General features: G+C 36.4%; 1 protein-coding gene across 1 annotated transcript in view; it reads right to left on the minus strand.

The window, feature by feature from the left end:
• Nucleotides 1-26,758, minus strand: part of rsh (Rap GTPase activating protein radish) — a 1,018,586-nt gene that overhangs the window by 714,106 nt on the left and 277,722 nt on the right. The window contains exon 3 of the mRNA XM_081726479.1: nucleotides 25,449-25,914. Coding sequence (XP_081582605.1) covers nucleotides 25,449-25,914 — 466 coding nt within the window. The remainder of the gene's footprint in view (nucleotides 1-25,448; nucleotides 25,915-26,758) is intronic.

Raw genomic sequence — 26,758 nt, forward strand, 5'->3', positions numbered from 1 at the left:
ACTCGATTATAGTCAGTTATACTTGTGAATAAACTTGTTTAAGCCACAATGAAATTGCAACACACACACACTCTCTCTCTATGTGAGGACCTACGAAGTTATGGGAATCATATGTCACCCATTACCTAACAAAATTAGATAGCTTATTGTATTTCACTCTTCTACTTTAACCATTGTGTATTACCAAGTACATTGTTACACAGGAATTACCATGTGGTCTCCTAGAACCTCATCTAAATTATGTTCTTTACGCAGAACCATCAAACAGACAACTTAAAGGTTTGGTAAGCACCTTCAGCATACACTCAAGATAGAATTCAAGAAAATATTGAATTGTAATCTCACTTGTTAAAAGCTTTATCATGATAAACATCTCTGGGGTTCCAAGAGACCCCATGGTAGTACACAAAGGTTAAGGTAAATTAAATTATTTCTCAATTTTATTTCTAATATTAGTTTTTTTCTTCTAACATATGTATGATTTGTTTTTCATACTCTTTTTAAGTATTAACATTCTGAAACAAAAATTGTTTCCTACTCGGAGAACATTAATCCCCTAAGTTACCTTTCCTAATTAAAAAAGAAAGAAAAAAGGAAACAAAAAAGTAAAATTGCAAAGATTTTCTTTGTTTTTCTCGTATATTATATACATGTTACATCACACTTTTTTACGCATTTTAAAACATTTTCATAGACAAAACATATAAATTGTTGAAAGAGTTGACTCTCTGTATTTAAACACACAAACACACATTGAAACAGAGAGAAAAATTCGTAGAAAAAGTAGCTCTCTGTTAAGAGTACTAATAAGATTAAGTTAAATCACCATAAATTTACGGTTTTAAAAATCTCAACATGTTCTATTTGAGATTCAGTGCCAGTGTTATTTATTTTATTTAAGTACTAAGATACAATTAGTAATGCTTAGATAAATAGCATATATGAAAATACTAAAATAGTGTATAGTGTGCGTTACAGAGTTTACCATAGGCGTGATCTTCCATTTATTCGTGTGTTCACGATACACGAAATATAGAATACTCCAACCATACAGTTACTATAGTGTATAACGCTTCACTGTTTTGTATTCAAAAATGCACTGTTCAAATTAAACACTTAAAAAAAAGGCTCACGATGGCTCAGTAACTAAAGCACTCACCTCAAATGTGAAGAGTCCATGGTTTGATTTCAGGATCATGTTTTTTTGGTGGACAACATCGTGTTTGTAGGGGTGTTCGATAAGGCTGAGGACCTATCGAATTTCGGGAGTGAAAATTTATCGAGTTGTCATCGGCTACTCGAAACCGTTCGAGTATTCGAAATGATCGAAGTTTCGGTATTATCGAAATTTCTAGTGTTACCGAAGTTTCGGGTATTATCGGCATTTCGAATATTATCGAAGTTTCGGTTATTATCCTATGATAACCTCGACTGAATTATTTCTTACAAACACTCCGATAATCTTGAACTTTTCAAAATATTCAAACGACTCGATAAATTGCGATCATACTGAGATCTTTCAGTATTTGCTGCTTTCAAACAGTTCGGAGCTCACGAACAGTTCGAGTGTCTCAAACTCATCGAATGTTTCTAACGTTTCGAATGTCTCGAATACTTCGAATGCCTTGTAAACTTCGAGTGTCTCGAACATTTCGAGAATCTCGAACACTTTGAGTGTCAAACGATTTGAGAATCTCGAACACTTCGAGTGTCTCGAAAATTTTCGATTGTCTCGAACGTTTCGAGAGTCTCGAACACTACGAGTGTCTCAAACGTTTCGAGAGCCTCGAAAGTTCGATAATTCAATAAAAATTAAAAGTCCTTATCGACGAAACGGTTTTGAAATTTTATCGAATTGTTATGGGTTACACGATTATCGGAACAGCCCTACGTGTTAGTGGATTTCTGCTAGGTTCTCCCATATCTTACTATATTTTAATTCCACCAATTCGTTCATAATCATTCACACTGATTTAGCGTATAGAGCATAATTGTGGCATATAAAAAGTGAAATATTTAATTTCATTTTTCAAAGATAAGCACATTGTAGACTTTTAGATTATTGCCACAACATTTCCTGGGGAAAAAATGTGTTCTGAAAGATGTGATAGAATGTATGGTGAAATGAAAAACAAGAAAAGGGATTGAGAGCTGTCGCATGGTTGTGTATTACATTATATAATAGATAAAAAATATGTAAAAGTGTAGATGATATCGAGGGCACTGTAATATATGATTTAACGAAATCATATATCATTCCAGGACTTATTGAGAAGGAAATTTATAAAGACTGTAAGTGCAATTTTTGCAACTATAAAGGAAAAGGAAATATTTACATTTGGTGTAATCACTAGAAAGCTTCAAAATGTATTGGACAAAAACAACCTCGTAAGAACTGCGTTCAAGACTCCAAATATAACTCACGCATGTTTCAGAAAAAATGCACTTTAATAGTGTGAACACAAAATGAACAAGAGCGTTTCACTTCTGTTGCCTAGCACATATGAGACTGTCTACACACATGCCATTTTCCTAAAGTCGGCTTCCAAATTAGTCTCGACAAGATTAGAAAATACCGTAGGTAACCTTAATATACAATGAGTTATAAACTTTTTTTCGACATAATGAAACAGTTGTTAACAGAAGCATTAAGAAATAGACATACATACTACCAGAAACTGTATTCAAAAAATAAATATGCTATAAAAACAATACACGTTCAGTCTGAAACGGATAAGACTGTTTTTTTTTTTTGTTTTTTTTTTAATACTCAATTCGTCTTTATAGGTAGTTAATGGAAAAGGTGCATTTCGCCAGCCCCCCCCACCTTGGAGTTTCGAAACAAAACCGATGCCAATCGTTTGTGCTACGTTTGTGCCGGAATGTACCGCAAAAATTTTCGTTTGCACCACTTCAGATACAAAGTTAAAAGAGTTTTAAAGTGGGGGCTGGGAAAACGGCAGCCCCCCACCTTACAATTTCAAAACGAAAACTATGGCAATCGTTTGTGTTACGTTTGTGCCGGAATGTACCGCAAAAATTTTCGTTTGTACCACTTCCGGTACGAAGTTATAAGGGTTCTAAAGTGGGGGGCTGGGGAAATGGCAACCCCCCACTTAGGTATTTCAAACCTAAACCTATGCCAATCGTTTGTGCTACGTTTGTGCCGGAATGTACCGCAAAAATTTTCGTTTGTACTACTTCCGGTACGAAGTTATAAGGGTTTTAAAGTGGGGGGCTGGAGAAATGGCAGACTCCAACCTTGGAATTTCCAAAAAAAAGCTATGCTAATCGTTTGTGCTACGTTTGTGCCGGAATGTACCGCAAAAATTTTCGTTTGTACCACTTCCGGTATGAAGTTATAAGAGTTTTAAAGTGGAGGCTGGGGAAACGGCAATCTCCAACTTTTGAATTTCGAAACAAAACCTATGCCAATCATTTGTGCTACGTTTGTGACGGAATGTACCTCACAACTTTTCGTTTGTACCACTTCCGATAAAAAGTTATAAGGGTTTTAAAGTTGGGGGGTTGGGGAACGGCAGTCCCCACCTAGGAATTTCAAAACAAAACCTATGCCAATCGTTTGTTATACGTTTGTGCCGGAATGTACCGCCAAAATTTTCGTTTGTAGTGCATCGTAATTGCTTCTTAGAGCACAAACACCTAACGTTAGTGCTTCATTAGTGTAGGTGTTACAAGTAAAAAAAACTATGGGGAAGTCAGCGTGAATTTCGCACCGACACTTTAAGCACTAACGGAAAAAATAGTGCAATTCGTTAGTGCTTCTATAAAGCACTAACAGTTTAGCTAGTACTTCAATATTAGTTTAGTTATGGCCAATTACATGTAACGAAACACATAATAAATTTATGGGAAATTTTTCATTGCATCAAATTTCCGTCAAATTCAAGAGTACTAATGATCTCTTCTAGTGCAATCGTTAGTGCATCGTTAGTGCTTCTAGAAAACACTAACAGTTTCGTTTGTCCTTCAATATTAGTGTAGTTATGGACAATTACATGTCACGAAACTCCTATAAGACATTTATTAAAATTTTTAATTGCATCAAATTTCCGCCATATTCAAAAGCACTAATGATATCTTCTAGTGCAATTGTTAGTGGTTCTTAGTGCACCAACACCTAACGTCAGTACTTCATTACTGTAGGTGCTACAGGTACAATATCTTTGGAGGGCACGGTGAACTTGAGTCAACTTCAAGCACTAACAAAAAATTAATGCCAATCATTAGTGTATCGTTAGTGCTTCTAGAAAGCACTAAATGTTTGTATGGACTTTGATATTTCTGAAGTTGGCCCCACCAAAAATCTTGAATAAATCCCAAAATATGGTAATGCTAACCTTAATGCTTAGTGCATTTAAGTGCACTAACGATGCAATAACAATTGTCTTTAACTGCATGTTCCTATCTCTATTTGTATTGAATTTGATGTTACTGAAGTTGCCCATCCCACCGAAAATCTTGAATCAATTCCAAAATATGGTAGCACTAACGATAGTTCTTCGTACGTTTAAGTGCACTAACGATGCACTAACTGTTGCCGTTAACCCCATGTTTCTATCACTATTTGTATAGAATTTGATATTTCTGAAGTTGACCACCCCACAAATTTTTTTGAATAAATCTCAAAATATGGTAGCACTAACGTTAGTGCTTAGTGCGTTTAAGTGCACTAATGATGCACTAATGATTGCCGTTAACACTATGTTTCAACCTCTATTTGTATAGAATTTGATATTTCTCAAGTTGGCCCCCCATAAAAAATCTTGCATAAATACCAAAATATGATAACACTAACGTTAGTGCATAGTGCTTTTAAGTGCACTAACGATTGCCGTTAACTCTATGTTTCTATCTCTATTTGTAAACAATTTGATGTTTCTGAAGTTTGCCCCCCACTTTAAAACTATTATAACTTCGTACCGGAACTGGTACAAACGAAAATTTTTGCGTTACATTCCGGCACAAATTAGCACAAACGATTGACATAGGTTTTGTTTTGAAATTCCAAGGTTGGAGGCTGCCGTTTCCCCAGTCCCCCCACTTTAGAACCCTTATAATTTCGTACCGGAAGTGATACAAACGAAAATTTTTGCGGTACATTCTGGCACAAACCTAGCACAAACGATTGGCATAGGTTTTGTTTCGAAATTCCAATGTATGGGGTTGCCGTTTTCCCAGCCCCCACATTAAAACCCTTATAACTTCGTACCGGAAGTGATACAAACGAAAATTTTTGCGGTACATTCTGGCACAAACCTAGCACAAACGATTGGCATAGGTTTTGTTTCGAAATTCCAATGTATGGGTTTGCCGTTTCCCCAGCCCCCACTTTAAAACCCTTATAACTTCATACCGGAAGTGGTACAAACATAAATTTTTGCGGTACATTCCGGCACAAACGTAGCACAAACGATTGGCATAGGTTTCGTTTCGAAATTCCAAGGTAGGGGGTTGCCCTTTCCCCAGCCCCCACTTTAAAACCCTTATAACTTCGTACTGGAAGTGGTACAAACGAAAATTTTTGCGGTACATTCCGGCACAAACGTAGCACAAACGATTGGCATAGGTTTTGTTTCGAAATTCCAAGGTTGGAGTCTGCCATTTCTCCAGCCCCCCACTTTAAAACCCTTATAACTTCGTACCGGAAGTGGTACAAACGAAAATTTTTGCGGTACATTCCGGCACAAACGTAGCACAAACGATTGGCATAAGTTTTGTTTTGAAATTCCTAGGTGGGGGGCTGCCGTTTCCCCAGCCCCCCACTTTAAATCCCTTATAACTTCGTACCGGAAGTGGTACAAACGAAAATTTTTGCGGTACATTCCGGCACAAACGTAGCACAAACGATTGCCATAGGTTTCGTTTTGAAATTCCAAGGCGGCGGGGCTGCCGTTTTCCCAGCCCCCCACTTTAAAACTCTTATAACTTTGTATCTTAAGTGGTACAAACGAAATTTTTTGCGGTACATTCCGGCACAAACGTAGCACAAACGATTGGCATAGGTTTTGTTTCGAAACTCCAAGGTGTGTGTGTGGGGGGGGGGGGAAGTGGCTGGCGAAATTCACCTTAATGGAAAGGACAGTTGATGACTTATATTGGAGGGTCCCACAAGTTGTCGCTAAAATCTGATTGACACATAGCACATCTGATGGAGCATCATGAGAAATGAAAATGAACAAAATTTAAGTGCTATGGACAAGAAGGATAGGAGCTACAGGCTTCAAAATTCGAATATTAAAAAATTATAACATGGAATTATGTACGTTTAAAGTAAATATCTTGAAAACCGTTAAAGCAATCAAAGCAAAAGTTGCACAATATAATGAGTAGGGATGCACACGAGTCAAGATTTACGGTTGTCTCGTCTCGAAAATGTGCTGTAAAAGTTATGTCTCGACTCGCAAAATGTATATTTGTCTATTGGAGAGCCGTGTCTCGACTCGAATTTTGTCAGCAAATGCTGTCTCGACTCGTCTCGTGTTATCCTTAATAATGAGAATACAATGCCCTATCGAAAACCGCAAACAGTGTTGCCATAAGTGAAGCAGTGTTGCCAACTCAGCAAAATATTTTGTTTGAAATAGCACTATATACAAGTGTGCACAGATTTGGAATGCACTATTATCACTAAACAAAACAGTGAAGTGTAGTGGTACAGTGTTGCACACAATTGTAACTACGTGTGCTGAAAATGTACAATGGAAAAGTATGTATGGCAACAGATGGTAATAAAGGAATCTGGGTCTCATACTATGAATTCGTTCGAATGCATAACACAGATAGTATAGCATAGCAAAATGGTAGCAGTGTCACAAAATATTGATGCATTTGGAAAACAAAATTGAGTTATGCCATTTTTACGTCCTGTGTCAGCTCCAAATCTATATAGGAGTGTAAAGTGGGATCCGAATTACTATGAAAGGGAAAGATCACAATGAAATGTAAGGTGAAAAGTACAACAAAAACATGTCCAAGGCAGGAATGGAACCAGCGATGCCTAATATGTCGGTTGTGTAGCCTTCTAGACCACACGGCTATCCTGGCCGACTAAAAACGAAATTAGGTAGTAATAAAATAATTATATTTCCAATGTGAATATGGTAATATTAAAGTGTACAAACATAATCATATGGTATGTAGGAGATGAAGTAAGAGAATATGTCACTTATCATGAAAGACGGAAACCGAGAAAGTACTCTACCAAATATTGATCGTGTTTCTTTCCTCGCATGTATCATTTTATTTTCGCGAGTTGTCTGCTTATTCATCGGGAATTTTGCAGAAGTATAATGCAAAATCCTCATTCTTTCTAGTGCACTTCTTTATTACCCTCTGTTGCCACATATCAGACTTCTCTATTGTACATTTTCAGCACATGTAGCTCCAATAGTGTGCAACACTGTACCACTACACTTCACGATCATGTTTAGTTATAATAATGCATTTCAAATCTGTACACACTTGTATATGGTGCTATTTCAAACAAAATATTTTTATGGTGGGTTGGCAACAGTGCTTCACCAGTGGCAACACTATTTGCGGTTTTCCTTAGGGCATTGTGTGCTTACCATCTTGTGCAACTTTTGTTTTGATTGCTTTAATGGTTTTCAAGATATTTACTTTAAACGTACGTAATTCCATGATATAATTTTTTGGATATTCAAATTTTAAAGCCCCGTAGCTCCTATTCTTCTGGTCCATAGCACCTTAAATTTTGCTCATTTTCATTTCTCATGATGCTCTATCAGATGTGCTATGTGTCAATCAGATTTTAGCGACAACTTGTGCGACCATCCCGTGTTAGTATCCTGGGATTCGCCTGGTGGGAATGAGGACGGACATTGGCGCATTTTCTGTTCAGCTCATCTTTTCTGTTTTCATTCTACTGTATTTAATTTCTTCTGCATTGGTCACAACAACAAGCAAAAACTCCGTCCTATTAATATCTAATTGACAGGTCATACTTCTTCAGAACTGTAAGACCCATTATTTCTGATTCTGAACACCTTCAAAACGAAAGCTTTTACACGTTCTTTTCTGTTCCCATTACCTACTCCTACACCAACTTTAGTGCAATTATTTCTGAGTGACATGGCGCCCTTCCGTCGTCAGTGGTGCTGCCGACATGTCCTTCTGAGGAAGAATTCTCCGATACTCAGGGAATAAAAAGTACCGGGAAAATATTGGTAACCCTTATTGAGCACAATCGGAGATTTACCTCGAGGAGAGAAATTCCGTAGCTCCGGAAGGATTCTCCCCAGGACATCCTTTGAATTCATCACTATCACACTGTTGGTTTTTTACGTTCACATTTGAATGCATATGGCTGGTGGGAGTAGTAGTGGGCAAATTTAAGACTGTTGATAATGTAAAAATGCAGTGAAGGGAGTATTGTTAACGTCAGAATGAAGCAACGAATGAGTGACCATAGATATATGACATCCAAGACTAAGATCATTCCTCCTAAACGATCTCTTTCATAATATTGCACTTTTCGTACTTAAAATCTACCAGCTCGTCTTCGCAAGGGGGGGGGATAGGTTTATGGGAACTATGTGAATTTCCTCTCTCCTTAGCATACACATTACAATGAAAGTGATAAAAATACGTAACGTCAACCCATTCCTAACCCCCTCACTAACTAAAAATTCCACAAATAAATTGAAGTCATAAATGTATGCAGCGACGGATAAACAATTTATATATATATATATATATATATATATATATATATATAGATAGATAGATAGATAGATAGATAGATAGATAGATAGATAGATAGATAGATAGATATATTCTTGCAGGCACTAACAGCCTTTTTAACTTCCACTCTTCAATTCATTTTTTACAGCGGAATATTCATTATGATAATTTAGAGATCGTATTTTGCATTTTTAAAATGCCAACTTCTATTTTAAATCTTACAATTTTATATAATATAACATAGGAAAACTTCATAACAATGGTATCAAAGACTCGGGAAAATAAGTATTTTCGAATATGAATAATACACGGTGTATACAGTGTTATTCATAATTCACTCCAGGATTTCACACCTCGATATAATTATAGACTGGCTAGAGTGGCAAATGTTCAGGGAAATAAAAGATGAAGAGCTTATCCGTGACCTGGTTTAACTTCATTTATTTATTTTTAAAGCAAGTGTTCTGTACATTAAAGAGATTAAACCTATGGTATTCATTTCTGTAATTACATTACTGCATCCCATTCACAAATCTTAAGGTATTACAGTCGCGAACTTATAAGCTTTCCAAGGCAAATTTTAAGGATTCTGTCAGCAATTGTAATTAAATTTCTCAAGTAAAAAATTAGTAACTGTAACTTAACGTGACTCATTCTATTCTGCTCTTCATCTAACGCAAATCGACGGTACCAGTAAGTTTGTAGTCTAGAGAATACATAATTTTTCCTTCTGGTTAAAAAGATTATATAAATACGATATTAGAGAGTTAGAGTGAAGAGGTAGGATTAGAATTACGGATATTAAATATGGTTAATTATTGATATAAAGAGAGGTTTAGACTTTGCCCCCCTAGCATACTTATGCCCCCCCCCCCAAACTTTTGAGGCTGGTTGCGGTCCTGAAATTTGCTAAATATCACTTCGTTGTGCGAATCAGATCATATGACCTTTTTGGTGGAATTACATGAAATACTCGTGAACCATATGAATGTGGTTCCTATGCCACGTGATTTTTTACAGCTACAATAAAATGATACTTGCTGATTCTTTTTGAGACGCCTATGGCAAGAACTTCAATACGGGATTCATATGTGTTGCGTCACCAGGAATCTGTGATGCAGGATTAAAACATACACAGGTTCTCTACTTGCAGATAGCTTCACTTCTGTTGTTAATCCACTTGGCACTGAAAACCTCGGAGAGAATTATGAATAGAGTTATCATAGTCCCGATTTGACTCAAAAAATTCCGATCTGAAGGCTATTATCCTAGACTTCCGCCTATTTACATTTTGTCCCGGTTTTCAACATTAATTTTGGCCAGAATATAGAGTCAAAACTTAAGAATCGAGTTCGATACTGCAGGTGATCCATCCAGTTGATTCGCAAGATATGATTCCCTCACACGTATTCCGATAAAGGATTATTTTAGGTGTTTTGCATTTTGCTAGTATGCAACCTAGCAGTACTTAAAGATCACATAAGTTGCATACCATTCAGTTACTTTCAAATATGAATAGAGTTTAACCAAACTCATGCAACTGATGTACCCGTGATACTACCACTTGCTTAATATAATACCTCCCAAGATTTCCTTTTCAGATGCAGTGTCACGCATCAGAGAGACAGATTAAGTTCCCATAAGCAAGACATTCAATAACAGCGAACGTAAATGTACTCTAACAAAACGGTCCGAGGCGAATAGGACGATGACCGCAATATGCAATTTGAAAACAAGCTATGCTTTATGAAGTGACTCGCACTGCTGGAATGTGGCAATTTATGTGTAGCGTGTATGCAAAGTTCCAAACTAGAGGAGAATTCATGCTATGCTATGTAGATATAAAAAATCAATTAATAGTTAATTACCTATGTGAGGCATTAATTAACCGTGAAATTTTGAAGTTACATCACTTTCATCGCCATGTTCTTACACACACTGCATATCCTTGTTGCTTACTATATCATGAAGTACCTCCTACGTAGAAGTGTGTCTGAGTTTATTAAAAATTCTACTGTCTTCTTCAGATAATCTACCAAAGTTCAAACCACATAAGTTTTCTACTTTTTACAGTAGAAAAAAAGATTGGCCTTTCTTTAAAAAAAAAAAACTGCAAAGTAATGCTTTTACTGAAAGAATATCTGACATTCAATAATATTGATATGATAACCCTTGGCTAATGGGAATTTATGCTTAGCGATTAGTATTCAATATACGCCTAGCAAAGGCAAGCATGTCGTTCGGAATACTGCTCCGAAAGGGCACTTCCAGTTACAGGCCTCCCTGTGACCATTCTCATTGGTAAGAAACAAATTGGTTCCCCTAATTTTTGTCTGTTGAAACTCCACTGAATCTGAAGCAAACACATACAAAAAAAAAAAAAAAAATAAAAAAAAAAAAAAATAAAATAAGATAAACAAACCGGTTCCGTGGAATCTTCCTCAAAGAAAGATTCCTTGCCTCATAGTTCAGCATTGTGTTTTGAGCATTTTTCTTCCCTGAGGGAAAAGCATCTGAAAAGCAGAATGCAAATCCACATGCGTCAGTGATCCTTGCATCCTGTTCAATGAACCTTTATTCATATGTGTGTCACCAAAGTTTACTAGTTTGTGAAATTTTAGAGTTTAGTACCAATGATCGCAGTTGTAGGAGAACTTTGCTTTGGATGTAGAATAATTTTCGTGAGTGATAGTTGTTGCTGTAATCCTGGCAATAAATGTAGATATTGGAATAAGACTATCACGCAGCTACAGTATTATCTTTTAATGTACGAGCTGGCAACATTACTTGCACCCGAGTAGGACAGAGAACCCGACTGTTGACCAGGGTCATAAGAAATATTATCTACAAATGGGACGATGATAATTTAGGTCAACATTGAAAATTTTGTGATCTTTGGGAACAACCAAACGATAGTGCGCTAACCTTTCACCTATAAAGGACTACTAACTACTACTACTACTACTACTTCTACTATTGCTGGGGCCGCGGTCGCTCAGTGGTAAAGGGTTCACCTCTGGTGCATGGGGCCCCTGGTTCGATTCCAGCTCGCGCCAAGTGAACTTTGTGGTGGACAATCACCGTGTGTATGTGTAGGTTTCCTTGAGATTCCCCCACTTCCTTCTTTCCAGGATTTCATTCATTTCTCATTATTACCGTCTCCTTTAGCCTAGCCAGCATAAACGTGGGACGTAAAACTCAAAGATTTCATTTCATTTACTACTACTACTACTACTACTACTACTACTACTACTACTAATAATAATAATAATAATAATAATAATAATAATAATAATAATAATAATAATTATTATTATTATTATTATTATTATTATTATTATTATTATTATTATTATTATTATTATTATTATTATTATTATTATTATTATATAGATAGATAAGCGGTGATGGCGGAGCATGTTGTATTTGTTAAACACAAGGATCATACTTGAAATATTCTTTTTTTAACAGCATTGAACACAAAAAGGTACTTATCAATGTTGTTTCTTATCTGGGTTCCATAGTCTTTTATGTTCTATACTGATTTTATGTTCTATCATTTCTATTGGAAATAACAAAGTTATTGGAAATAACGGAAATTTAAAAATATCTCTCTTTCTGGATAAAATTAGTCTAACAGTTATACAAGAGAAAATGATACAAAGTGATTTTTCCTTATAGTTTCTCTACAGAATCACACTGTTGAAAACTCACGTATTTTTGTTTCTGTTCCCTTCATTTCTTTTCTACAAAACATAAAATCATGCATTTTTCCTTCTTTTATAAAATAAGAAGCTAAGAACTTCATATTCTCAGAATTCTCTTCATTTTAGAACTTCTTTGTGTTTGAAAAAAAAATAATAATAAAAGAAAGGAAGAATTTTGAGGCAAAGCCACGAAAACGATGACACAGATAGAGTAGCAGGAAAAAAGAAACAAATATAGCAGAAGAAAGATGATGAAGCGAAAAAAGAAAGTCCCTAATTCTCCACAAACATCAATTTAATTATCTGCTCTTACGTAAACATTCAGTCAGTGTGGAATTAAAGAAAGTCAAAAAATATAGGGGGAGGGGGAAGGGAACGGATAGATGAAATTGGAACATTTCCAGAGGTAAGCAGATTCCACCGACAAACAAATAATATAACAGCAGGCAAAGATAATGTAAAAGTTAGGTGTATATATAGTATATCAGGGTTTATTTCCAACGGAAATTGAAATTGAAAGTATCTAATGTTTCTAACGGAGAAAGTAAATTAAGATCAGTATTGTCTTACCTTAAAGGAAAGTTCTGCGAAATCTGCGAAATTATAATGACATTTTATCTTTACTTTCGACGTCATCATTATAATGATTAACTTGAAAGAGAAAGAAATCATTACGGTCGTTTGCAATTCTAGTGTAGTAGCTATTATTTACTAATAAAATTGACTGTAAGTGCGCTGAAAAAAAAGCGGTTACCTAGTCGAGGTTAATTTGTCAATTTGCCTGCTAAAACCAGTTAATATAATTTGCAACAACCCTTTTGAGATACGAAAGGTTAGTTTTACGAGGTTACCGGTGATCAATTGAATAAGGTTACAGGAAAATGCGTAGAAACAATACAGTGTTTAGTTGTTATTAATCTATAAAATAGGTTAGAAGAAGGTAACTAATTCAGAAGGTTAATTTAGTTCAAAACACTCTGTTGTTATCAACCGATTTTCACACAAGGTAATTTTAACCGTCCAAAACTTGTTTACTACAAGCACAAACAAACTACGTCGCCATTTGTAATTTTTAGAACGAAAAGTCTTAACAACTGTGAATACGTCAGAAGGAATAGAAAAACAGTTATTAAAATATGGGTACTACATGAGAGCTATGAAGGAAAGATTATTTACGGAAGTCTATGCATTTTCTGACATTTAAATGAATATAATCTTATGAGCCATGTTTCTAGTACAAATAATCACATGACATGGTAACACTGCTGATCATGTAACTGCCGTCAAACAGTTCATACTTCTTAGTAACAATTTCGCGAAGAATTACGGAAAATATAATACATTGTACGTTGTTTGGTAGGAATGTTTAATATAATGTGCAACACTTGCTTATAGGAAAAAGAAAGACTCAACATAACAATTCCCATTGTGAGTTTCCACATATTTCTGATACGGGTAGGAGAGTACTACAAAAGTAGAAATGAATGATAAAACTTAGGGAGTTTTTATCTATTTTAGTACTACATATTTTGACGTACTAACACCATCAAATGTGTATTTGTAGAAACAATACTACCAATTATTTTAACTAATTGAATATGTTAATCAAAATACTCGGTTATCCCAGTGAGTTATTACACTGTAACCTAGCAATATTAATCTGTAAAGCAAGGTTGTAATCACCTTCTCTCGTTAACCGTTAACCAGTGTGTGTGGGGTTCTCGTGCTGCGGCACACGACTTTGTTGTCCCTATATTGACAAATTAACTTGTTTACTGTTCACCAGTAACTTTTTTTTTTTTTCTTTTGCGTGTGCATACTTGTGCCGTATCGTACTCTCTCAAGAGACCTCGAGCGCATATTGTACCCACCTCTCAGTGTTCACATGATCTTATAAGTCATTTTCCATGGTTTTCTTTCAACATGTGGATCAATTTTTAAAATAATTAAATACGTCACTTGAAATACCAGCTTCCTTTTCCTGATATCCGAAATCTTCCACGTGGAAAGCTGAGCCTGTGGCCCAGTTTGCCAATTGTGATTAGCGTATTCGATAAACGTAGCAGCCAAGTACGATTACAATACGCGTTGCATGAAGAGTATATTATCACAACTCACGATAGAATACAATGGTCAAAGAGTATCCAAATTCCAAAGGACGTCTTTCAGATTGTAGGAGTTTTGGCTGAGAATATCTACAATTAAAATTTAAAACCAATATATTGCCTGAACCTCGTATATGATTAAAACGATCGTAAATTTCGAGGCTATACTTAGATCAAAAAGTAAGTACTGCCATAATTAAGAATATATTATGAACATTGGTCATTATCTCTTTCCTTTCTTCTTTTATAACTAGGAGATCAATGAAATAACATCCAGAAGGACTTCAGGAAAAGAGGCGGATCCAAGGGGGGCTATAGGAGATATAGTCTCCCCCTTGACGCTCAGGTATACACTGGATAAAATTAGCTTCAATCCTATTTTACACTGGATAAAGCTGCAAACTATTGTTGAGCCCCTCCCTTGATCATAACCTGGATCCGCCACTGTTCAGGAGACCGCATCGTAGCAGAGGTATCAATTCCAGTAAGTAGAAATGAACAAAGTAAGTATGAATCTGAGGCGTAAATAGCAGTAATGGTTTAAGCAGTAGTAGTAGTAGTACTAGAAGTGATTGAAGACAGTATTAGTGGTAATAATTGAAGATTATAATAATAATAATCGCAGTAGTATTAATAATTTAGGAATAGTAATAGTAATATTTAAAATAGTAATAACAGTAGTAGTTTCGGAAACTGTATTCAGTAGAAATATTTTGCTAGATAGAAGAAAGTAAATGTTAAGAATTTTTTGTTACGATGTACTCTATAACAGTCTACTGTAATCATTTATTAAGGTATTTCAATTAGGTTCCGCTTTGTTAATTAGGTTAAGTTTATGCATGTTTAATCATGTTACCATGATCAGTAACTCGAGTGTTTAATGCTACTCGAGTATAGCTAATATATTTATAGTAATTAATTCTAGAAAAATATATAGTCTATAGGCCTAATGTAGGTATAATATCAGTTTGATAATATATATTACCGGTAGTCTTTCTGTTTGTTTTTCAGATCGAATTTCAGATAATGGATTACCACGTATCCTTCCATTCATTGGCGAAAGGTAAGTACATCGCTAATATGTATATGCCATTACTTATCTTTAAATAATGAGTACTCCCTGTGGCTATGAGACTACTGTACGTGCCTTTGCGTGGACACTTGGGTTTCATTCTCGGTGAGCGATCATGTGGTTCGGATATTGTAGGTCTACGTTTCATATAGCCTCGCTGCTAAAAGGGACGATAAACTTAATCCAATTCAATTATCTTTGAATAACATTATATAAAAATATTTATTTCATTTGCATCAATTACTTTTTATTAGTTTAAGGTTTCTCAAATATTTTGTTTATATTACTACTTTCTTAATTACATTTAATGTTTATATACCAATACCATTACAATTCAGTAAGCTCCATTTTAGAGTCAAATATCGGAGAGCGTAATGCATCTCCTCCGTACGAAATCTGAGTATTGGAAACCGAGTTAGCTTACTGCATTTAATCATTCAAATGTACGACAAACAAGAGTGAAAATGCTGGTTAATGAAACGAATACCATGACAGTACAATATACTGGAATAATAATTAAATGTCTTGACATAGAAATACACTCCATGCTGACAATTTAGTATGAAACCACCGCAGACAATAATTTTGAATTAACATGGAAGTCATCAGTTGACCATTTCGATGAACAGTGACATTATGAAATTTTGTGAAAATTTATGTTAGAGCCTTCTCGAATGATCCCAATTATTCTATTAAGTATATGGACTCAGTTCACAAATCATAATAATCAAAATAATAAGAAACTGAAAATTTTAATTCAACTATTTCTTATTTCCATTATTTTGCCGTTTGGTTTCAAAAGAAAAATGGCACTCCTTCATTGAATCGAAATATTTCCTTACTATGATTCTAGAAGTTTTTTTCTCTTTTATTTGAATAGCATAAATTATGTGTCAGTTTCAAAGACACTACTTCCTTTCATAACACAAAATGAGTGTAGACTTATATCTTCTAAAAACAAAAACTTTTTTCTTCTCCTCACAATGTTTGTAATTTACAAGAAATAGCAAATAGTTCATTTGTATAAGACACGCTTTTGCTCAAATTGTAACGGTATACCCTATTGCAAACACCAGAATATGGACCAACTAAAGAAAAAAATTATCAAATATAAATAATTGAATCATACATAAAAAATAAACAAGAAGTGCTCTAATGAGCTTCATAATTGTGGCTCGTTACAACATTTATGGTATACAAGTTAAACGTGATATTTACCTTGAAACATAATATTAAAAGTATACTAATATGAAGAGCGCTCGCAAACAACACCAGCAAACTTTGAGAAATGATTCCTCACACGAAACCATGAAACTTTATAGACACAGATGAGTTACAAATGTGTCAGTGTGCAGTTATTGCCCGCTGAAAATTTGTCAAAACGATAAAATAGAAGGTCATATAACTCCAGAACAGAATGTATCGAGATCGTTTTGACGAATATTCGGGGGGTATAACTCCGAAATTACGCATTTGTGCACCCAAGCTGATCTTCAATTCGTTTAGAGGGAGTAGCCCCGCGTAGCGTATTCGCTAACGCTCTCGCCTTCGGTGCGAGCGATTCCCGGTGGGGCCACTCGGTCGAAAAAGTGTATTTTTTTTTCAGGCCAGCCACCCTGAATGAGGTTTTCCTGGGTTTTCCTCATTCACACCAGGCAAATGCCGGGGTGGTACCTAACTTATAGGTCCCAGGCCGCTTCCTTCCTTCCCCAATCCTTTCTTCCTTCCCTTTCCCCAGATAGTGTACTTGCCGAGGGACGTCATCCCTCAAAACCGTGACGGGCTAAATGGCCTTAGATGCCGAAAGCCCAGAAATCTAAATCCTAATCCTAATCGTTTAGAGGGAGTATAAAAAATCAAATTATTTCTGGACCTCCACGTTACCTCGTGTGTAACTAAACCATTGACTGGTAGGGCTGCTAATTCAATTAACCTCCATGTAGTACGGTCATAACATAACCTCTATGTCTTGATATCGAAAGTTACAAGTTTTAATACCATTCCCTAGTGTTAAGTTACCTACACTTCTTGAAATTGGAAGTTATGAGTTTCAATATCTTTCACTATCATAAGTTAACCTATACGTCTTGTCATTGGAAGTTATCAACTGTAATACCGTTCACGGTCGTAAGCTAATCTCCACTATTGACATTGGAAAATATTAGTTTTAGTAGCGTTTACGGTTCTAAGTTAACATACACGTCTCGACATTACAAGTTACCATTTTATTACTGTTCAGGGTAATAAGTTAACCATTACGTCTTGATATTCGAAGTTAATCTCTAAGTCGGTTTTAATCCCGATTCTTAATTATAGTATTTTACTCTTCTTTCCTCTGTTTCCCCTGTATTTCGTTTCACAATGTATTCTCAAGAAACGCCATAACTTGTGTCTGTTTGTATTTTACTTCAACTAAACATGAGCATAAAAGATAACTGATACTTGTTAAATTTGAGAATGTTTTCTTTCATATTTTGTGAATTGTTGAATATTATGCACTGTAGACTAATGGACGTCGTGTTGACATCAACGGAAACTTGAAAACAAGAAGTTCGTTCGCGAAACCTGTATGATCAATAGGTCAAACGGCAAGATGTGACGTCAAAGTTTACTCTTTTTACGCAAGCTTATGATTGAATTTTCAAGAGTTACTTTAACTACAGAGTCAATGATAATGCACTATACAGGGAGCCAATAAAGTACTGCAGGAAAGTAAAACTCTATAATTTGGAAACCGTTACGTTTAAGTGTATAAATTTTTGGGATTGGAAGAGAGAAGTTTAAAGTTTTGTTCTGGACACAATGCTCAATGACGTTTGCCCTGGTAATCACGTGACTTAAGATGGCGTCTATTAAAGAAAAGGCACAATGTGTTTTGTGGTTTGCGGAATTAAATTCTTGCGATTCAGTGCGGAGAAAGTTCCAAACAACGTATGGAAAAACACCCCCAGCAGAAACAAGTATCAAGAGGTGGTACGAGAAGTTCAAAGAAACGGTAAATGTGTCAGATTTACTATGCAGTGGAAGGCCAGGAACGAGTGACGATGTGATTCACACGTTACAGGACAGCGTAGCCAGAAGTCCAATGAAGTCGCTTAAACGTAGGTCATTGGAACTGGTAATACCAAAATCAACGTTACACAAGATCGTACGTAAGAATTTGAAGGTCCGGCCCTATAAGTTAAAATTTGTGCACGAGCTGATAGAGGAAGACTGTGATATGAGAATGGAATTCTGTGAGTCAATGCTTACGTGCTTACAAGAAGATGGTGACCTTCTTACTCGATTTCTGTTTTCAGATGAAGCCACATTTCATGTGTTGGGAAAAGTGAATAGGCACAACTGCCGAATTTAGGGGGTGGAAAATCCGCGTGAATTCGAGGAGCACAAGCGGGGTAGTCCCAAAGTCAATGTGTGGTGTGCTGTTTCAATGGACCACATTATCGGCCCTTTTTTTCTTCGAGGAAGAGACGGTAAATGGTAACAATTATCTGAACATGCTACATACATTCCTTTTGCCAGAACTAATTATGTTAGGCATCCTTAATGAGGTCCACATGAAGCAGGATGAGGCACCGTCGCACTATGCCCTTCATGTCTGACAGTTTCTTAACGAAGAATTTAAGGAGAGATGGATTGGCTGAAGAGGACCCACGCCTTGGCCTGCGAGATCAATAGATTTTTCGCCTTGTGATTACTGGCTGTGGGGACACGTGAAGACCAAGGTGTATTCGCAGAAGTCAGCTAATCTGTACGATCTCAAGATTAAAATAACTGATGTGATTTTGAACATTCCAGACGAGTATCGCCAACACGCAATTCTTGGTGTCACAAAAAGACTGCAAGAGTGTTTGAACGTGAATGATGCACAATTGGAGGTTTGGCGATGAACCTTAACTAGCTGAAACAAAACTTTGAACCTTTCTGTAAGTACACCAAAAAGTATTTGTACTAATACATTACGTAGTTTCCAAGTTACAGAGTTTTACTTTCCTGCAGGAGTTTATGGACTCCCTGTATATTAAGTAATGTCTAAAAACAATTGAACACTCACCGTCCTCTGTTTCTATCTGTTTGTATCAAACTGTTTACTTTGAGGTATAACCTTGCAGGAAAGTCTTTAAAAGTTCAAATGATACACTTCTCTGTTTAACACAATCCCCGTGTCCCTGTGACTCATTATTAAAATGCTTTAAATTCCACTTTTAGCTGTAGATCTGGTTCTATATACCCTAACAGCTGATAAAGGAGTAGAAATACGTACAAATCAATTAATAAATCTCAAGTATCGATAAAAACGTAGAACTTGTGAAGAAATTGAAGCTCAAGGTATTTATCATTCTTAAAAACATGGCTATACATAATCTGGCATTGAAAGGTGCTCATTAGTTTCGATTCCATTTCTTTCAACATTTATCAAAAATATTGCAAAAGTCAAAAGGTGCTCTTAAAGTTTCTCTGAATAATTAAGAACATGGGCAAAAGTTAACACGCAAAGAAAATAAGAGATGCTATTACCAGGCAAATATGCTTATTTATTACAAATATCAACGCAATGATGGAGATACTGTTGACAAATCATCTTACTTGTTACAATGCTGCATCAGGCCTGTGATCTTGAATTTGTGTCGTACCCCCTCTTCAGTATACTTTGGACGGACATGAAGTCCAAGTTCCGTAGCTTGATCTTTCTACAACGGAAGAACGGTGGTACAGTTTCTACCCCCCCCCCCCAACATAAACGTACACATCCAAAAGAGACCAGAAATTCTCTGTTGTATTTGGTGTGTCGTTATTCAGTCAGTCGGTTGCTTCCCTGGCGTAATGGGTGGTTCCGAGATCTGGAAAAATACATCGTTATCCCCATGATGATGTGTGTAAGTGAGTTGATACAACTTCGGTAAATACCTCTTGATGTACATGTTGGCTGTGATTGCTGGACCGTTAACTGTATTGATGAATGGTTGGGTGATACCCTTTGATGAAATGGGCACATATACCCGTCATTCTTCTGAAATTTTTCCTTTATTTTCTAGCGTACAGTAGGTGGAGTCCCGTAATATCGGAAGTATAATATTCGTTGTTTTCTGGCATTTCATCTGCGGTAAATGAAAAATGTTTTTCGTCGTCTATGACGATCACTGTGTCAGAATGCAAAATGCTGCGGCGAAGTTTTTTCTACACTTTTCTGCTACTGTAGTGAGTTGCTTCTCTGTATACTTGGGTGCTTTTTATCGCTTGAAGTATTTCGCGCTTACTTTGTGCAAATTTCGAGCAATTATTCTTCTGGAGACACGAAATTTTTTTAGCCAATTTCTGACCACTTGTCCTAACGGTTTTCTGCAAGTTCCTTCAATTTTCTCTTCAATGTGTTTCAGTGGTTTGGGTACAAAACCTCGCGGCGACAACCTCGCGGACCAAAACCTCGCCTTCCGAAATCTCGCTGCCCAAAATCTCGCCGGGCCGAAACCTCGCCTGACCAAAACCTCGCTGCCCAAAACCTCGTGGGACAAAACCTCGCCTTGCCAAAACCTCGTCTTCCAAAACCTCGCGCCCCAAAATATCGCCATACCCAAAATCTCGCCTGACCAAAACGTCGTTGTAATGATCTCGCGACACAGAATCTCGCCTGGTCTAAATTAAGCGAGACGTAGTGTCACCTGGGAAGAAATGTCGTCAGGATAAAACCTCTTCACGACGATTTCTTCAATTTAGAATGTTCTATATATTACTATATGTATATATTTAGTAATAACACACATAACTACATTAAAATAATGACAAGAAAAATACTAATGCATGCTTTGGAAATATATATATATATATATATATTAAATTACTATGTTTGTTAGATTATACCTCTTGAGCCATCCTACCGATCTCATTTAAATTTTCAACATAGATGAGGTTCGAGCCTAGGATGTCTTTTATAATTTCACCTTGTCGGCACAACAAAAGGGAGGGGGAGGGGGATATATATATAGAGCCGTAGCTAGAGATTTCGGTGCCCGGGGCGAAGTAGAATTCGGCGCCCCTACTCTCACCACACCAAGCTCTTCCTTCCTTTTTTTCTTTTTACTTATAAGAAAAGCAGCAGATATTGTTATACTACACTGAATTTTTATTAAGCTGAAGGCGAGATTTTGGGTCACTAGGTTTTGCCGGCGAAGTTTTGGCCACGCGATGTTTTGGGTGGCGAGGTTTTGGCCCGGCGAGGTATTGACAACGCGAGGTTTTGTCCCGGCGAGGTTTTGGCCACACGAGGTTTCGGGCGCCGAGGTTTTGGCTACGCGAGGTTTTGGCCCGGCGAGATTTTGTCCCGCGAGGTTTTGGGCGGCGAGGTTTTGGCCACGCGAGATTTTGGGCGGCGATGTTTCGGCCGCGAGATTTTGTCCGTATCCCGTTTCAGTTTCCTAGGATGACCACAGCTTAGTAAGTTTTCAATAAGGAGCAGGGGCGGACCAAGGGCTTGGCAACACGGGCTATAGCCGGGGGCGTCACAGTCAGGTGGGCGCCAAAGCAAGCCTCAAAAAGTAAATTTTATAACGTGTTTTCTACTGGATTTTTTGGTTTATATTAATGTAACATCGATTATATCTTCTTTTCCCATTCCACCATGGGCGAAGAGAGTTTTGGCAAATGGAGACATGGCATGTAGGAGAAAGAGTAGAGGAGGAGTTGGTATTGTTTATAGCGAGCCATATTCTTTGTGAACTTTTCATAGGCGTTGAATGTTATTGGATTTTATATATGTTACTGTGTTAAAGTGGAAGTGGAGGGGGAATAATAGGCCTATATACAGCACTTACTTAAAACATAACATAATTGATATCATATGCATATTTTAAGTACTAAATATACCTATATCATGTATTTGAGTATTAATTTTTCTTTTTGAAAAAATTAGTTAAAAATATTAAAATTACTCATAAAATGTAAAGTATAGGCTAGGACTGGGGCGGGGGGCGAAAAAGTAACTTTGCCCGTGTGAAAATTTTGCCTTGGTCCGCCACTAATAGGAGACAATTTTGATAGCATTTTATGATGATTCATCAAAATCTTTCTTTAGCGGAATTGAACGAGATTGGCAAAAATTTCCGTTAAACATATGTTTCCGGTTAACAATGGTAGAACTATGCAAAAGAAAAAAGTGCATGCACAAATGAATATAGTGAGATAAAATGAGGTGCTTTGCGTGCCCAAGTCAATTTACAGTATTTATTTCTACTACGCATTAGTAGGTACAAACCTCGCAATAAACAGAAAAAAATCTTGTACACACATTAAGTTTTCCAATTATCAAGGGTTTTATTCTGTATACACCGTTGCTTATCTGCTCAACTTTCCAGAGAGATTTTACCCTGAGAAATCATACTAAATATATCAGTGTAATTTTGAAGAAAGACAAATGTCGCAGTTCATTTAAACTCTTGACAGAATCCTGATACGTTTTTTGCCTACACTCTTCTTCCAACTTAATGCCTTATTTCTTTTCCTCCTCCATCTCCTCTTCTCCTTTCAGACTTTCCGTACAATTCTCAGATAAATCATGTATATCCGTCATGTCTACTTCGATTTGCACATCACTGTCTGTTTTGCTAAAAATATATCTAACCTCTCATAGGATGTCTAAAAGCTTTTTAAATGTTGTACTTCGAAACTTGAAAATTTCCGTTAAGAAGCTTATTTTTATTTCCGTTGTCCGCTTAATACAGTCTCCGTTTAACGAAGGGCATTTATCACAGTAAATTCATCGGGCAGTGAAATATTTCCGTTTAACACAAGTTTCCGTTTAATAAAGGGTCTGTTAAAGACAGGTTTTACTGCGTATATCGTGTAACGTGAAAGGTTACCTCTCTAAAAAATGCCACCTTCCACCATAGACAGTTGTCCAAGAAACGAATACGCACGTCGTCATAATAAAGTTCTCTCTTCTTTTTTGCACCCGCATACTGCTCATATCAGCTTGCTCAGTATGAATCACAGTCTCTATGAAACTTTAAAATTCAAGACTGACTCGCACTGCTCAATGCGACATTGGCATAACATGAGACGTGTGTGTGTTAACTTTCGCCCATACCCTTTTTTTTAGTGTTTAGGAAACACTACTTGCCATAATAGTTTGTGCTATCAATATTTAAAAGAATGTGCATCAACATGTCATATTACCGTATGACCTTCTCCAAATACACAAAATTTTGATCGTCAAAAATATCCCTCAAAACAGTCTAATTTAAGTTTAGACTCGGAAATCAAGTTAAAGATAACAGTACAATAACAAAAACGTAGACAATCTAGACAATATATTTTTGAAAGAGAATAAAACAGAAAGGAAATGCAAGAAAATGCATAGAATGCGTGTGACGAAGAAATATGAATAGAGAGAACACAACTTGCCACCAAAGCAAAATTATTCCAATCAACCTTGGAAATTCTAAATAATGTACACGGTATAACGTAAAATTGGTGCTAAAATTTGGAAGGCAATGAAAATCTATGGAGCAGTTTGAAACTTAACAATTTTATCAGAAACTGCCAGATTAATAAACAATTATTAGGAACAGCCGCCTAATAGTTAATTAATTATGGACACAGAAAAAATATATTTCCGAAAATTTAAAGTTGCTAGAAAGTGAGGTGGAAAGCAGTTAAAAAAAAATATTAACAACTTGTTTCTGTTATAATCTCCTAATTGTTTCTTTGCATTTCCTATGTGATTAGAACTATATTAAACCATAATATTACCGTGGCAAACAAAGATTGAACTGAATGACAAACGTGTTAAATGTGATACTCGCGAAACGAGTCACCTGAGAAATGAACTTGGAACTCTAAATTGTCATTAGAAGATAGTCTAAATTCGCTTCGCTTAGTTTCTACGCTCTACCAAACACAAAATAAGGCGGAGATGTTTGATGAGCAAACTTTGCGTATACAAACATAAGACAAAAATCTGTTATTTTGTTTTCACTTAGTTTCTTTGTGCACTTAATTAAGTTGTTTCACTGAAAATATGCTGTAAAGTTCAATGAACAACCTTAACAGCGATGCTATTCTCAGAGCAAATTAAGAAAAGAATTGACATATAGAGAAGCACTCGTTTTCTTGTTGCCACGTCCGATGTGCTCCTTTCACTTTGATTGACAAGCACTTTTTAACATGTTATAAGGCGGAAATTTTGTAATGTTGTTGTCCTTATCTAGTAAAGCTATCCATTTGTAAATACCACCACATTTGTACTTGACCCATCCATCGTTGAACTTAATAGTAATAACCTTGTGACGTAGCGTCCTTTCTTAAAACAAATTTTCACGCGTTTTAGAACTGTCAATTCATTTCCTAATTTAGTTTTATTGTATAGTCTCTTAGTCAATGTGGGAGCTAAATCAGACTCAAAATATTTTCCATATCAAGTTAAGAGAGTATATGGGTAGTCACTTTCAACTGGACACCCTATGACGTCACCGTTTTCTGCTCCTATTCTTACCATACCAAACGCAAGAAACAAGGATCAGATAGAAACCTGACCTTGATAGAATCAGTAGTGACAGCAAACATGAACATTGAAGGCTTAATCGATGATTTTGGAGATACGCTGCTCGTGAAACTATGATTACTAATACACTGGCAAAACTTGTTTTATTCCTTTTACCCATTTCAACTTCTTCCCTCCTACGTTCATCAGTTAGAAATAAATGGTATGTGGTAAAATAATGATTGATGTAGTTAATGGAGAAGTTTAAAAATTCTTTGAGTATTTGTCGTACTACTGAAACATGGATTACACAATGTATTAAAAAGAAAATAGAAACAAAAAAATTTTGACTGAGTACTCACCTGAACTGGTCGCGCCCGTTTAACGTTTCCTGTTTAATGCTGAGAATAACAGGACCCAGATCTTCATCATTAGTAAAATAGTTCCAATGTTCAGTTCCATAGAAATACTTTTCATAAGTTTCTTGTTCCACTGAAGTCAATTCAAAGCACTGATTCTTTTCCCACTGTTCTTCAATCACGGTTTTCTTGCGAGGCACCTCGTCCATATCACAGCTCGTTCCCGCGTCCAAATCGGCTCCACTAGTCGTTTCGTCCCGCTCATCGAGTCCCACCGCTCCCTCCTCCTCGCGTCCTGGCCCCTCGTCCCGCTCCTCGCTGTCTCTCCCCTCTTCCTCCTCCTCGTGGAGCTCATGTTCCGACTCCGATTCATCCCAGATTGTGTCCGAGGTGATTTTCTGTCGAGAACACTCAATCCAGTAGCCCGGAGTCGGAATTAGGTTATGAGGGAACTCTTCACAAAACTCATCTGCAAAGAAAAAGATTTCGGAAAATCATTATACTGTAGTACAAGGAAATTTACATTTTTATTCATTAAATACACATTTTATAATATAGTATTCGATTTTCATGTAGATAATATTTCATTACATCATGATAATTTTTTGTGTTGATAAATATCTTTTCATCATACTACGAGTATAAGATATTACTTACTTTAGTATTACTAGTTGTTCCCCTAAGCTTTATTCTAGTCTGTAAATTGCCTGCATGCTACTGACATCTCTTGCTGTCAGGTAGGAGACAGCACAGCTAGGAACAACTATTACCATGATTGAATTATTAAGGATTAACTTGAGTCACAGACTGAGGGATCTTATGTTTAGATTAGCAATATCTAAAGATGTTCGCCTAGAAAGTTATGCAGCCCGTAACTAATAAGTGCATTGAAATATGCATATTAGCGATACTTATAGATTGAGAATATTGCAATATTCCCTCATATTAGTAAACACCACCATGTGCTTCGGCACAAGCACCAGCCGATGGATGTCATCTCCGAGGAATTACGAAGAGAACACGAAGAAATACGAAAAGGTCTCCTTCAACCCCTCCATAGGCTCCGCCTTCAAAACTGGCTATAAAAGCGGACACCTCGAGGCAAAAGACATCAGTTAACAACTGGTCACATCCTACTTATTTCTCCAAGCTGCACTGGGCGGGAGAAATTCCTCTACCGTTATATCTGATCTGCATTGGGCAAGAGGTATCCTCACCTATTTCCACGCTGCATCGGGCAAAAAATTCCTTTAGACCCAGCTGCATCGGACAGAGTCTGTCTTAACCAATAAACTTTTACATTTCCGAGCTGA

Source organism: Thermobia domestica, chromosome 9, assembly GCF_964235325.1.
Source record: "Thermobia domestica chromosome 9, izTheDome1.hap1.1, whole genome shotgun sequence".
Classification (NCBI taxonomy): Eukaryota; Metazoa; Arthropoda; class Insecta; order Zygentoma; family Lepismatidae; genus Thermobia; species Thermobia domestica.